Genomic DNA, 16,219 nt, shown 5'->3' on the forward strand with positions numbered 1-16,219 from the left:
CCTGCTGTGTGCATCTAAGTTTCCGGGAAATGCAGAGTTTTTTTTTCTCTCATTCGCCATGCGGTATCAAACATTGCATGAAAAATACATGCTTAGAGCAGTTCCTCGAATCAAATATCTTATTTGTCGCGAGGGACATGAATGAATTCCCTAATTGAAAGAGCCAAACTGCAGTTAAAGTCCACCATTTAATTATTTGGCAAATAATTCAACTACAGATGTCCATGTAAACACCATCACTTTCTCCCGTGTTTGTGTGTGTGTGTGTGTGTGTGCGTGTTTTGACTCTGAAACTCGTGCGTGCCCAAATAGACACTCCCACACCATCCCACTTTAGTTCCTCCGACACTCCCCCCTAAACAGAGCAGGACACGCCCACTTTTCTGACTTTTTCCAAAGTAGAGGTGTGAAAACACCCTGCTGAAACAAGGGGGTTTCATGGCCCTTTAAATATGTACTCTATGCTTTTCTGTCACTCTGCTGTTTTTGACTCTTTGGTGCCATCTTGTGACTAAATAATAATAATAAAATAAGTTTGTTAGTATGGGCTGCATCCGAGGCATTTAAGAACAATTTTTCATTTAATAATAATAATAATAATAATAATAATAATAATAATAATAATAATAATAATAATAATTCCTTACATTTATGTAGCGGTTTTCTGTGCATTCAAAGCGTTTTAAACATAGAGGGGAATCTCCTCATCCACTACCAGTGTGCAGGATCCACCTGTGTAGCATCAACCATGATTGGTGGAGAGGAGACATGTGATGAAGCCAATTATGATTTGGGTAGAATTAGGAGGCAAATTTGGCCAGGATGCTGGGGTGAAACAATTACTCTTTTTTTCCTGGGATTTATAATGACCTCAGTTTAACATCTCATCCGAAAGACGTTGCTCACTGAGCAGTATAGAGTACCATTCCCTCTACTGGGGCATTAGGATCCACACAGACTGCAGGTTGGGCACCCCCTGCTGGCCTTACTAATACCACTTCCGGCAGCAATCTTGCTTTCCCATGTGGTGCTTTCCCATGTGGTCTCCCATCCAGGTACTGATCGGGCGCAGCCCTGCTTAGCTTCAGCGGGCGACCATGTGAGAGATGCAGAGAGCTAGCTGCCGTCTAGAACTTAGGTTTATTTAAAGAGCTAGTAAACTGTTACAGCTCAGGGGTGCATCTCTCAAAACTATTGTTGGCCAACTAAGGTTGCAAGATCTGTCTTTTCAAACAGTTTGTTGATTTGGTGTTTCCCAAATCCACCGTTCCAACAAACATTCGCAAATAGCTTCCCAAACTTGTACGTTTGCAACTACACCTCTAGAGCTGTAGTTAGTAGCATAGCTCCTGGCTTTGTTTTATTCCCAGTTATCTCCCCTATGCCCTATTCGTTTAGAACATTCTAACATTTAAACTCAGAATGATTTTAAAAGCAAAAAATAAAACATGAAAGTCATCTCTTTAAAGTGTACTTTGCTTTCAAATATTTTTACAGTTCAGTTTCAGCGATCTTCATATTGACAAGTGTGCTCCCTTAAACTTTACATTCATATGGTTGCAAATATAACAATATTAAAAACACTTTTTAATTATTAAAACTATTCAGAAAAAGAAAGGAAATATGATAAAAAAAAACAATCATATATTCAAAACATATTCAAATATTTCTTGACAATGCACTGATTTAGTAAATAATAATTGTTCCTTCATCATTACGCTTTAAGGTTATACAGGGTTGACTGTAGCAGTTTATGAAATAACTCTAGTTCACATAATACAGACACAAAAATAAGTGAAGTGACAATGATAATATAAAGGCTGAGTAAATAACGTATTAATAAAAATTAAAATAATTTCTACCTTGTAATTTGGATGGTGTAGAAAATAATCCGGACATCCGGCCACAGCCATGATACACGTTCTGTTAGTGTCTCTCTCGGATATCACATCCACCTCAGATAGATGAGGAAAAGCGTCTGAAATTAAACCAAAACAAAAATGTTACATCAAATGTTTTTCAAGGTAAAAAAAAAAACGCAATCTCTTTATTAGTTGAGTCTAAGTGGCTACTACCAATATAGCACAGAGCACATCTTAACCCAAATAGTTCCACAGGGTCAGTAAACAACATAAGAATACGAACAGGAAAATACTGAATCCAAAGCTGACCGACAGCCACACAGTTAAAATATATGAAACCATCTCTAGATTGTGCTTTTAAAACCCAAGACACTGGGAAAGCAGCTCCACTTGCAATATGAGGAGAGTAGGAACATGTTAAACAAACAAATCATACGGAGCTCCAAATAGTGAACATTTCCACCGAGACCAAAATTATATATTTTCACTCGTATAATGGTACCTTATTTTCAGAGGGTAAGATTATGTAGTCTAGCAAGCTTAAATGTACATATTTATTTTGCTGCTTCACCGTTTTCGAGAGTTCACAGAAGCGCTTTTAAAGGGACAGTTCACCCAAAAACAAAACCTCTGCCATTATTTACTCGCCCTTTTCATGTTTCTGTTAAAGGAAATAGTAGATATTTTGAAGAAAGCTGGAAAAAAATATTGACATACTTAGTATTTGTTTTTACTACAGTGGAAGTCAATGCTTACAGGTTTTCAGCTTTCTGAGTTGTGTGTTTAACAGAAAACAGAAAAAGTTTATAACCAGTCGAGGATAAGTAAATAGTGCCTAAGTTTAAATTTTTGGGTGAACTATCCCTTTAAGGCTCATTCGCACCAAGGATAATGACTGTTGTTTTAATGTTTGTTCTAATTTCATGTCAATAGGGAAGTCTGAACCACAGCTCTAATGATACAGAGAAGCAATAACACTGAAATCTCCTTCAGGACAGTTTTTGTTCCTGCTGAAGGATGATAAAACATCAAGAGCCAATATAATGCAGCCTTGATGTATGTAGCAAAGTTTAAACAGCTCAAATCAGGAAAGAAGAAAGTGGCGAACATTTAACAACAACTTTAATTACAAAAGAAACACAAAACAAAAAGTAAAGCAGCAGCCCCTCACAGATAACAGCTGCACAAATATTATACACAATACACAGCATAAACCTAACTAAACACACACAAAAAAAAAATTCCACAAAATTGAAAATATATTCCAGTGTCACCTTTAAGAGTCTTTTCATTTTGAACAAATTGTGCAGCTTTAAGGTTCCCACTGGCTGAGCTTATTTTAGAGGCCCTATTCTCAGTCCCTGGGATTACATAATGGAGTCAGGTCTGCACGTTTCACAGTGTCCAATCCTGCAACAAAAGAGTGGGCAGCCCCAGAGGATGATGTCATCACCGTTAATCATGTGATTGACCTCCGGGCCACATAGGTCTGACAGCTCCTCTTTAGGTATCTAATTTCATTCAATGTGCCTGACTCAGAATCAGTATTCAGAAGCTTGCTGAGCACTGAATTGCACTCCTCGATCTCTCAATGCCTGTGATTCAGTCAGCCATGGAGCTAAAAAGGAGAGCTGGGGAGCCCGCAGCACCTCAGCAGGCATCCGGCTCTGAGGGCCCCTTATTGCACTGTATAGAACCTTTTGAGGGATTGAAATGCTCAATAAATGTTAAAGCTTCTGAAATTACAAATGAGGGAATATAAAGCTGAAGTGTCATGTAAAATGAACTGTTTTCATGCTGTCACCATTCTTGACATTTATTATAGCTTGGTATTTAATTGTGCACTTAAAATGGTAAGTTCACCAATATATATGTCATCTTTTTTTCCACCGTTATTATAAAACCCACAATACATCAGTCCACTAAATGAATGAATGAATGAATGAATGAATGAATGAATGAATGAATGAATGAATAAATAAATGAACGAACGAACGAACAAATAAATGAACGAAAAATAATAAAATAATGAAAAGACTTCTCTTATTGCATTAAATTCAACTCAAAATGTATTTATTCATTCATTCATTCATTTTCTTGTTGGCTTAGTCCCTTTATTAACCCGGGGTCGCCACAGCGGAATGAACCGCCAACTTATCCAGCATGTTTTTACGCAGCGGATGCCCTTCCGGCCGCAACCCATACATTACAGACAACTTAGCCTACCGGAGCACCCACAGGAAACCCACGCAAACACATGGAGAACATGCAAACTCCACAAAGAAATGCCTACTGAGCCGCGGTTCGAACCAGCGACCCAGCGGCCTTTTATGCTGTGAGGCGACAGCACTATCCTCTGCGCCACTGTGTCGCCCAAAATTAATTAATTAATTAATTAATTAATTAATTAATTAATTAATTAATTAATTAATTAATTAATTAATTAATTAATTAATTAATTAATTAATTTATTTATTTATTTATTTATTTATTTATTTATTTATCAGGATCCCTGATTCTCCTGGGGTCCATCAAACACAAAACTTTAAAAAATCACATTAATACATAATTACAAGACCAATAAAAATATTAATACAAAATTAAAAATACAAAATTCATAAATAACATCCAGATAAACAATGCACTTAATATTGTGCCATTAAATATTTCTTAAACCATTTTTTAAACCTCATTTTACTTGTTACAAAGCATGTAATGTCGCATGGCAATTCATTCCATATTTTCATTCCTCTAGACATTACAATCCGTTGCTTTGCATTATATTGTGAAACTGAAAGAAAGTGCTTAATGATTCGATATGTTTATTAAGACATAGTGAAAGTATATGAATCAAGTAGTTTAGTCTAGGACTAGGCAATACTGCAAAAAATATCCTGATATCATGTTTTATATCATTAGTTCCTAATTATTGAATATTTTTAACCATACATTTAGGAATATTAGGATTTTTTGTTATTTAACCACTATTTTAATTAATTTACCAACATTAGGCAGATAGTTTTTATATTCAAAAACTAAAATATGTATACAAAATATCTGATCTCTTTATAATAAAATTGTGTTCAATAGACTCTTAAACTTGATAAATAAAACATTACAAAGTGTGTGCAACGGTAAAATGTAAAAATACTCTATATACATATTCTAACATTACAAATTGTGATGTTGAATGGCTACATTACCCCTATGCCAAAGAATCTTTCAGATGCGATGTTATTGGCTGGGATGCACAAGAAAAGAAACCAAAAAGCCAATCTGGCGACATTCTTACATCCTTTTTTATTTACACTCTCCTCACTGCTACTATACGGCACTCATTTTTGTGTGTGTTGTTACTCTGACCTGCAGTGACAAGCACAAGTGCGTAGATTACTTTACCATTTACAATGGACTTTGCGCTCGCGCTCCCCTGGCGTTCAGAGGATGACAAATGAAAAAACCATTGCTGCGGTTTCAATACAAGTTTATGGAGAAAAGTAAAAATCGCTGCAGTGTTTGGGTGTGCTGTGTTTGTCCGAGGTAATTAGTCTGTCGTTATTACTAACGTTAAAATGTGTATATTTCATAAAGTGTAAAGCAGATTTGTTAGTTCTACTAACATGAATCTTGGTGATGTTTTCAACCATAGATATTTACATTAGATGTCGCCTATGCTATAGCTGTCTATTGGAAGGAATGCGTCAAAAAAGCCGCCATTTTAGTACAGGGTAGCGCTCCGTTAAAATGAATGTGGGACCAAGGTGCAGTGGAGGACTGGCCATCCAGAGCCAGCGATATATATATATATATATATATATATATATATATATATATATATATATATATATATATATATATATATATATATATATACACACATATACACATATATCTATGATCAGGTGTTTTCCTGGTGGTCAGTACGCAAATATTTTTTTAAATTACGAAAATTATCATTTTACATCATGATCGCACAGGCATTACTGACAAAGAGCATCTGTATAATTTCTCTCCCTGTTAAATTTGATCAAATCCGTGTCCTGTAACAGACCCTCTGTCCTGCTTTCAATTCTCTTTCTAATGGAGGAAACGATTTGTTTGTAAATGAATATCCGTTATAAACGACTCGTTCTCTTAGCCGACAATAATACAAGTTTCTAGCACCACAGCGTATTGTTGTCATATTTAATTTACATTGTTTGCTTATTTTATTTAACAAAACTATAATAAGCCCAAGACTTAGTACAAGTTGGTGTTACTTTGCCTTAAGGTCAGTGCAGTAAACGAATATATTATCATCAATACCGTTACTTGTTTAGCACAAAGGTTTGTAACATACAGAAGCATCCTAAGCTTTTTGGCACTGCTTCCAAGGCGCACGCTCAGCAGCCACATTTTAATCTTTTTTATCGATATTGACAATGGTGTTCGCTCAATAAATATCAATACCGATTTTATTGTCCAGCCCAAGTTTAATCGAGGGTGAGGCAGTGACGCAGTAGGTAGTGCTGTCGCCTCACAGCAAGAAGGTCGCTGGGTCGCTGGTTCCAACCTCGGCTCATTTGGCGTTTCTGTATGGAGTTTGCATGTTCTCCCTGCCGTCACGTGGGTTTCCTCTGGGTGCTAAGGTTTCCCCCACAGTCCAAAGACATGTGGTACAGCTGAATTGGGTGGGCTAAATTGTCCGTAGTGTATGAGTGTGTGTGTGTGAATATGTGTGTGGATGTTTCCCAGAGATGGGTTGCGGGCTTGCGGCTGGAAGGGCATCCACTGTGTAAAAACTTGCTGGATAAGTTGGCGGTTCATTCCGCTGTGGCGACCCTGGATTAATAAAGGGACTAAGCTGACAAGAAAATAAATGAATGAAGTTTCACCGAAGTCTTTTAAGGACAAAACAACAACTATATACTATAGTATACTATATGTATGTTGAATGGATTTTGTTTAGGCTTCAATTTACATACAAATATTGATTAATAAAGTCTGCCAAATATGATAAAGGATATACATATGTGATGTTTTGTTCATGAAAACTGTATGCAAATTAGTCTCTTCAGAAGACTTTATTAAACCTTTAAATTAATAGGCAATACTTTTATAATGTCTTTTTGAACATTTTGAACCAGTGGGATGTGTTATCATCATTTAAACGCCATTCTGTTAAACTGGTTTATAGCATTTTTTAAAAATGTCTTCCTTTGGGTTGGATGAAATACCCGCTTGAAAATAAAATAAAGTCTTACAGGGTTGTAAATAAAAAGTGTGTGGGAAAACAACTGTCCATTTCATTGATAAGGAAAAGAACACAGTGACCCAAATCAAACTTACATGAGTGAATGTGCCAGTGAACCATGATGAACAGCTGCCACTGAAATCACGTGGTGAGAGAAGCCAAAAAGTTAGTAGCATTTTCAGGTGTGTACAATTATTCATGAAGGGTGTGAAGAAAGAAGACCACTGCATTACTTTTTTTTTTTTACAATGGGGGTTGGTGGGATTTAAGCTGCTTTGTTTGTTGGTGTTCGAGAAATCCTGTTTAATAATGTCAAAGGTCAACTCTCTTAAGCTGTCACCTTGCAGACAGTTCAACAGAAAACTCCCATACATGTTTATATATATATATATATATATATATATATATATATATATATATATATATATATATACACATACACATATATAATATATATATATATATATATATATATATATATATATATATATATATATATATATATATATACATATATATATATATATATATATATATATATATATATATATATATATATATATACACATATATATATATATATATACACATATATATATATATATATATATATATATATATATATATATATATATATATATATATATATATATATATATATATATATATATATATCGCTTTGCCCTTTAGTGCTTTATCAGGGATCACCAAAATGGAATGCAATGCCTCAATTATAACTATTACTATTATATAACATAATTATATATGAGCAATATCACACGAGTAGTAGTGCAATGTGGCTGTATATCAGCAATGGTGGGAGCATAATGCATTTATACAATAGTTCGATGGCAAAATCATGTATATAAAAAAGGAAATCAAACATGGAGAGACTAAAACCCTTTTGAATGAGGAACTACTGGCGACGCTGGTTCAAACCTCGGCTCGGCTTGGCTCGGCTTGGCTCAGTTGGCGTTTCTGTTTGGAGATTGCATGTTCTCCCTGCGATCATGTGGGTTTCCTCCGGATGCTCCGGTTTCCCCCAAACTCCAAAGATATGTGGTACAGGTGAATTGGGCAGGCTAAATCATCCGTAGTGTATGAGTGTGTGTATGAATGAGTGTGTGGATGTTTCCCAGTATTTCTCTGTTGCAATCGGGAGATCACAATAATGAACCCTGAAAAAGCTAAAGCAATGCAAACACTACCAGATTACTGTTGTGTTTGTGATGAGGAAAAACGCTAAACACATGCGGGTGTTTCTTCTTTCTTTCTGTTTACTGAACTAGTCTGCAATAACCAAAACAAGAGACTCGAGAAACAAACAGAGGCCAACCAAAAAAGGGTTATAAAAAGAGTGGCCAACACAAAACACAGTTTTTCCCGATAAGAGAGTCCCATCTCAAACTTAATACACTACAATTACTAAAGTATTAATACAGCACTACAACATACAAAAGAGAGAGATTGACTTAGAAAGCCACTTATCAGTTTTATAATGATTTGATCAGCTGTAGTTAGAAAATCCACTGAGTTTATCACTAAGAGCTTATTATGTGGTCTCTGTCGCCATCTTGTGGCGTCTTTGCTCTGCTCAGTATGACAGGCTGATGAATGCCGAATCGCTGTATCTTCGAAATTCTGAATATCTGTTTTCTTGTTCCCAATGGACAACCAACCTATCCCATGTGCAAAGTGTAAACAAAGCAGCATTCAGTACCAGTACCACAGTAACTGCCACACTTCACCGAGAGATTCACTCCTGTAGATATGTCTGATAATTTAATAATCCATATTGTTTGCAAATATTTGAGAAATGTAGCAAATTTACAGCTGGACACTTTGTGTTCCTCCTTGACTTGAATGTTTACTTGCTACATCACTTCAATACAGTACATCAACTTCACCGCTGAATAACCACTTAGAGCGCTCTCTATAGCCGACGCCAATTATGCATGCTGAATCAAGCTAGTAAGCTCCGACATTAACCCGACAAGAGGCAATGTGTGGAACACAACAAACCAACAAGCCTGATCATCAAAAACAAGATGAACGGACGACCATTAGCTTGATGTGTCCGACCTTAACAAAGCCGCCTCACCATCATGTTTGACTTGCAGTTCTTCTGCTCATAGGCCATCACAGGTCTTTAGTGAAAAAAAATAAAGGTTGGTATATTCATTTAGACCTTTAATGTTTCTTATTGGCAAGATAAAGGCCACTCTGGTAAAACGCATTTGAGACATATGAATAACATTAAAAGCCCTGTTTCTAGGAACACTTTAAGTGTCTTTTAGTAATAGGCTTATGACTTTTATTTTCTTTTACCGCTTTTGTGAGACCTATTTCGATTTGGCCATATGGGCTGCTTAGCTTTAACATATGCATGGGGTAAATTGGGGTAAGTAACAGCTCAGGCTGATTAAGTCTAGTTAAGGAAAAGAAGGAAAGTGGAAAAGACTAGTGACCCATACTTGGATATTGTGCTTTACATTTTACCCATCCAAATGCACACACAGCAGTGACAACACTCACCTCGTGGTATAGGGTATATGCCGAAGCATGCTAATAGGACTTTGAATTTGCCAGTAACCTGGGTTAAGACGTTAAAACATTAAAAATTAAGACATTAAAACATAAAAATTTAAAACATTAGCTCGGCATATACCCTATTGAGGTTAAAAGAGAGTGTTGTACTTTCACTCCGCTCATCTATAATCCCTGAAACATTTGGAGAAGTCCAAGTCCAAGATTTCATTACACTGTGACATTATTCCTTTTAATATACTAATATACTATTATCCCAACAACTATTAATCCTTTTCACATCAATGAAATTTACACAGATATAAACACCAAATAAACACCACAAAACAACTAAGCAATGTCTATAGTTTGTAATCAAACACATTTGCCTTTATCTATCTTCAAGAGACAACTGTTTCCGTGTGGTCCGTTTGCTAGCTCATTTTGTACGGTTTTGTAATTGTGTTCCATGTGGTTTAAGTCACAGTCACCGTTCCACAAAAAGAGATAAAGGCATTGTAAAATCTACGTAAAACTACATATCAGTGGAATTTTCTCATAAATTTGATTTTGGAAACACTATTGGTTGTGATTTGGGAAGAGTTTGGGTCAGTGGTTTGCTCTGTGATCTGTACAACAAGCTCCACCTTTGTGTGGATGTGTACTGTAAAGATGTGCATGTAAACCATACAACAAAACGTACACAGAGTATTGCATTTCAGATTTGTAGACAGCACCATCTAGTGGATTTGTCATCCTAAATTTGCAACGAAATGTTCTCAGAGCAACATATTGTATGTTTTTCAAATACAGTGAGGCACATATTATAGGTGAGGCACATATTATAAAAGTATGGTTTAAAAACTGCTTGTTTATTCATTTTAAGATAACTTAAAATAGGAATAAGCAGTGATGTTTCTTTTCTTCAGTTCTCTTTTTACTATTCATTCTATTATTTATGATTTATTGCTCTCAGTATTCTATTACAGAGCATAGTGGAAACATGGGAATGTAAATAGGCATATACAGTTTACTTGACCCCTACAGTGCTGTGGGTGGCTTGTTTGTTTGTTTGTTCTGCAGATTGTCAGAGCACAAAAGCTGAATTGTACTGTACAGCTATCACAACATGATAGGTTTGTTGGGCACTGTGGTAAGAAGTTCATGTGTGCTTACACAGTAAAGGGAGAGCTTTAATTTCTAGCAGCGATTAGCCCTGAAGCAAAGGCAAAGGCCAAGCCTGTGGGATCTCCACCAGCCACCAGCTATTTAAAGTAAATCCTTATTGAAACTCTTCTGTGAAGAGATCTCTTCTTCAGTAGGTCTCAAGGACTGAAGATAAAACAATGTCAACCTTAGCTCACCCTTAAAGTGTTCAACAATATCTATCTATCTATCTATCTATCTATCTATCTATCTATCTATCTATCTATCTATCTATCTATCTATCTATCTATCTATCTATCTATCTATCTATCTATCTATCTACCCATCTATCGTCCTGTCTATCTATCTATCTATCTATCTATCTATCTATCTATCTATCTATCTATCTATCTATCTATCTATCTATCTATCTATCTATCTATCTATCTATCTATCTATCTATCTATCTATCTATCTATCTATCTATCTACCCATCTATCGTCCTGTCTATCTATCTATCTATCTATCTATCTATCTATCTATCTATCTATCTATCTATCTATCTATCTATCTATCTATCTATCTATCTATCTATCTATCTATCTATCTATCTATCTATCTATCTACCCATCTATCGTCCTGTCTATCTATCTATCTATCTATCTATCTATCTATCTATCTATCTATCTATCTATCTATCTATCTATCTATCTATCTATCTATCTATCTATCTATCTATCTATCTATCTATCTATCTATCTATCTATTGATAAACTACCTCAAACATTAAAAGAACACTGCCCTTTGTTTATGGAAATAGGCTAATATTTAAACTCCCCTAGAGTTAATCAGCTTAATTTGATCATTATGAATCATTCAGCTGATCTTAAGGAGCACTTTTAGCTTAGCTTAGCATAAATCATTGCATCGGATTAGACCATTAGCATCTTGTTCAAAACAATTTCAAAAATGTTCTGAAAATGTTGATATTTACAACTTGACAATTCTGTATTTACATCATGGATTAGTTGCTTTCTTCTTGGCCGATATGGCTAGGAACTATAGTCTCATTCCAGCCTAATAATCAAGGAGCTTTTCTGGCATATACCTGGTGGCTCCAGCTACAACTATATCAACCTAGAGAGTAGGCAAGGCAAAGCAAGTTTATTTATATAGCACATTTCATACACAATGGTAATTCAAAATGTTTTACATAAACAGGAATAAAAGAGACAAGTATAAGAAAAAAAACAAAGAATGAAAATAATTTAAAAAAATTAAAAAAATAATAAATAATTAAAAATAATAAAACTAAATTGTGATTAAAATGAAAAAGAAAAGAAAGACATAATAGTGCAATCTGTTGGACGCAGCACAGTGCTCATTCAGTAAGCTAAACAGTCATGATTTAAATGTGCCTAATGCTGGACCACATCTGATCATTTCTGAAAGCTGATTCCAGCAGAGGGGGCGCTGTTAGTAGCTGAATGCCGATTCACCCCACTTTGACTGAACCTTTGGAATTTCTAATTTACTTTATCTTAATGATCTGAGTGACCTGTTAGGTTTGTATTCAGTGAGCATGTCTGTAATGCATTCAGGTCCTAGACCATTTAGTAGTACTACTTTAAAATCTATTCTGAATGTATCTGGGAGCCAGTAAAAAGACCTGACAGATGTGATGTGCTGTGATTTTCTGGTTCTGGTCTGGTTTAGAATTCTGGCAGCAGCGTTCTGGATGAGCTGCAACTGCCTGACTGTCTTTTTGGGAAGTCCAGTGAGGAGTCCATTACAGTAATCCGCCCTGCTGCTGATAAAAGCATGAATAAGTTTCTATGGCTAGCTAGAAAAATAGCAACTTTTCATTTTCAATCAAGTTAAAAATTTTACTACAGAAAAATAAATAGGAAAATACAAAGAGGATTTAAATACAAGAATTATCTAAATTCTTTTTAGAACTTATTTGAACAAGCTGCAAATATTCGAATCAATGACTTATGCTAAGCTAAGCTAAGCTAAAACTGCTCTCGCCAGACCCAGATATCATCTGAATTGATTAAAAAAAATGGTAAAAATCTAATGTTTAACTCGAGAGAAGTTGAAAAAGAGCCTATTTCTCCCACAAAAAAAATGTGTAGTGTTCCTTTAATAATTCTTCAGTGTTTAGCAGTTTGCGCTGACTAAGCATAAAATCGTGTTGTTGTTGTTGGGGATTTCTTTTATAAAGATCTCAAGCTAAAACGATGTTTCTGTGATACTCGATCAAAGAATTATCCACACGTAACATGTTTGGCTTCTGGCAGACAGTTAAAAATGCTTTGAAGGCTGATTGCTGCTATTTCCAACATCATGGCAAGTGTTTCAGACAAGCAGCTCTACCTTCAGACTGGTGACACAGTTCCACAAGGGCTGCCTTCAGCTCCAGAGAGAGTTTTTCAGCTTCTCTGTGTGGTTTTTAGAGTCCATAAAACCACTGCGTAATGCAAGGCTGTCAGCGGGAAGGGAGGGAGGGAGACGGCATGCCATATTACGCAATCTAGAGCTACAGAGAGAGAGAGTGAGAGAACCTGGCTGCGACTCAACTCTTCTCCAACACATCTGCACATTCACAGCGTGTCTCTGAGTAATACTCAAGAGTTCTCACATAATGAAATAAATCTCCTTGCTTGTATTCGTCCCTGACATGGAGTAGGAAAGGAACAGTAAATCCTTTAATTCAGAAAACTTCTGAACTATGCCCTAGAACATGCACAGAGATTCATCGTGCTAGGGAGAAAACACACAAGGAAAAGGAATGTGGCACTTCAATGCCACAAAAGCAGTTTTTAAATACACACTTAACATGAGATGACCTGTGTAAAGACAAAAAAAAAAATCGTTCAAAACGTTTTGGATTAGGTGCAAATGCTGGAATAAATAATAAAGCTAATGGGCATTTATTTTGCAATTATGCTTATTATTTTATGTAGTCAGTGACGTGATCAGTGCACTGTATGTACACTCACCAGCCACTTTATTAGGCACACCTTACTAGCACTGGGTTGGACCCCCTTTTGCCTTCAGAACTGCCTTAATCCTTCGTGGCATAGATTCAAAAAGGTACTAGACATAATCCTTAGAGACATTGGTCCATATTGACATGATAGCATCATGCAGTTGCTTCAGATTTGTCGGCTGCATGATGCGAATCTCCCGTTCCCCCGAAACCCAAAGGTGCTCTATTGGATTGTGATCTAGTGACTGTGGAGGCCATTTAGTAATAAGTGAACTCATTGTCATGTTCAAGAAACCAGTCTGAGATGATTGGCGCTTAATGACATGGCGCATTATCCTGCAGCCATCAGAAGATGGGTATAATGTGGTCATAAAGGGATGGACATGGTACTCAGGTAGGCTGTGGCGTTGACACAATGCTCAATTGGCACTTATGGTCCCAAAGTGCGCCAAGAAATATCCCACACCATTACACTACCACCACCAGCCTGAATCGTTGACACAAGACAGAATAGATCCATGTTTTTATGTTGTTGATGCTAAATTCTGACCCGACCATGTGAATGTCGCAGCAGAAATCAAAGCTCTGATGTTTGCCTACAAAGTGACTACTGGCCTTGCTCCTTCTTATCTGCTCTCACTTCTGCAGATCTATGTGCCCTCCAGAAACTTGCGTTCTGTGAATGAACGTCGCCTCGTGGTTCCATCCCAAAGAGGGAAGAAATCACTTTTGCGAACACGAACGCTCAATCTGCCCAGTTGGTGGAATGAACTCCCTAACTGCATCAGAACAGCAGAGTCACTCGCTACTTTCAAGAAACGACTAAAAACTCAACTATTTAGTCTCCACTTCACTTCCTAACCTGCAATTGCCTCTCTGAATATCACACTAACTGTACCCAAAAAAAAAAAAATACTAATACTACTAATACTTTCCTTCTTAGACTTTACAGACCTGAAACTTGCCTATAGCAGTTATTCATTGTTGCTCTTATAGTTGTGTAAATTGCTTCCTTGTCCTCATTTGTAAGTCGCTTTGGATAAAAGCGTCTGCTAAATGACTAAATGTAAAATGTAAATGTAAATTGAGTCTCGTGAGACCAGACGTTTTTTTAAATCTTCTATTGTCCAATTTTTGGGATCCTGTGCAAATTGTAGCCTCAGTTTCTTGTTCTTAGCTGACAAGAGTAGCACCTGGTGTGGTCTTCTGCTGCTGTAGTCTATCTGCCTCAAGGTTTGACGTGTTGTGTGTTCAGAGATGCTCTTCTGCAGACCTCGGTTGTAACGAGTGGTTATTTGAGTTACTGTTGTCTTTCTATCAGCTTAAACCAGTCTGGCCGTTCACCTCTGACCTCTTCTATTAACAAGGCATTTGTGCCCACAGAACTGCCGCTCACTGAATAATTTCTCTTTTTTGTACCATTCTCTGTGAACCCAAGAGATGGCTGTGCATGAAAATCCCAGTAGATCAGCAATTTCTGAAATACTCAGACCAGCCCATCTGGCACCAACAACCATGCCACGTTCAAAGTCATCTAAATCACTTTTTATGGTGTTGTTATAAAGTTAAAAAAAACATTTTATTTCAGATAAATGGTAATCTTTGAATCTTTCTATGCATCGAAAGATGAAAAAATAAATCTACTGTTAAAAATAATAATAGTAATAACAATAATAAACATCTCTTGAAAAAAAAATGTATATTTGAATGATTTCTGAAGAACATGACTGGGGTAATGATGCTAAAACTTCAGTTTTGAAATCACAGGAATAAATGGCATTTTAATATATATATTAAAATAGATTATTTCAAATAGACAAACTATCAACATGTTATTGTTTTTATTGCACTTTGGGTCAAATAAATAAAAACATATATTAAAGAATTAAAATAAAAAAATTATAATAAAATAGACTCTTTTTTTTTTTGTTATTTTCTAAAACCTTTGACCAGGTAGTATATTTAATATTGTGTGTTTATGTAAAACTTTGCTACAGCCGTCTTGGTTAGGACTCCCTGGAAGAAGAATTTATTTTACTTCAATGAGACCTTCCAGGTAAAAAAATAATAAAGGATAAATAACTTAGGCTTCACCTCCACTGGGATATACTGTATGTTGACTTCGGAATGCTTTTGACGCTTTGGCGCAAGCTCCTAAATTCTTTGCATTCTACAAGCTAAAAATTCTCCTTCTTGCTAAATGGGGCGCACATCAAAACATGCGGGTTATTTATAGAGCCGACCGACCGTCGAGTGTAAAAACAGCTAGCCATGAGGTACACACACACTTCATTGAAGTCACCAAGCATAGTGTGAGCTTTACTTAGCTGCTCAATCTAAAACCAACCCAAAGCCATTGGCAGCCCCAAAACCGAATTATCATTTCCTAAAACGGATCGGTATACACTACTGTTCAAATGTTTGTGCTTAATATATTAAGTAACACGTTTAGAGTTT

The 16,219-nt window shown here is 36.1% G+C and overlaps 1 protein-coding gene across 13 annotated transcripts in view; it reads right to left on the reverse strand.

Moving 5' to 3' along the window:
- grb10b (growth factor receptor-bound protein 10b) overlaps positions 1–16,219 on the reverse strand; it is a 162,153-nt gene that overhangs the window by 119,544 nt on the left and 26,390 nt on the right. For all 13 annotated transcript variants that reach the window (XR_012391981.1, XR_012391978.1, XR_012391980.1 and 10 more), the window contains one exon: positions 1,863–1,978. Coding sequence is in view for 8 of the 13 variants with exons in the window: in XM_009292073.4 (XP_009290348.1) it covers positions 1,863–1,913 (51 nt within the window). In the remaining 5 variants the exon portion in view is untranslated. The remainder of the gene's footprint in view (positions 1–1,862; positions 1,979–16,219) is intronic.

This window comes from Danio rerio, chromosome 16 (assembly GCF_049306965.1).
Source record: "Danio rerio strain Tuebingen ecotype United States chromosome 16, GRCz12tu, whole genome shotgun sequence".
NCBI classification, from domain to species: Eukaryota; Metazoa; Chordata; class Actinopteri; order Cypriniformes; family Danionidae; genus Danio; species Danio rerio.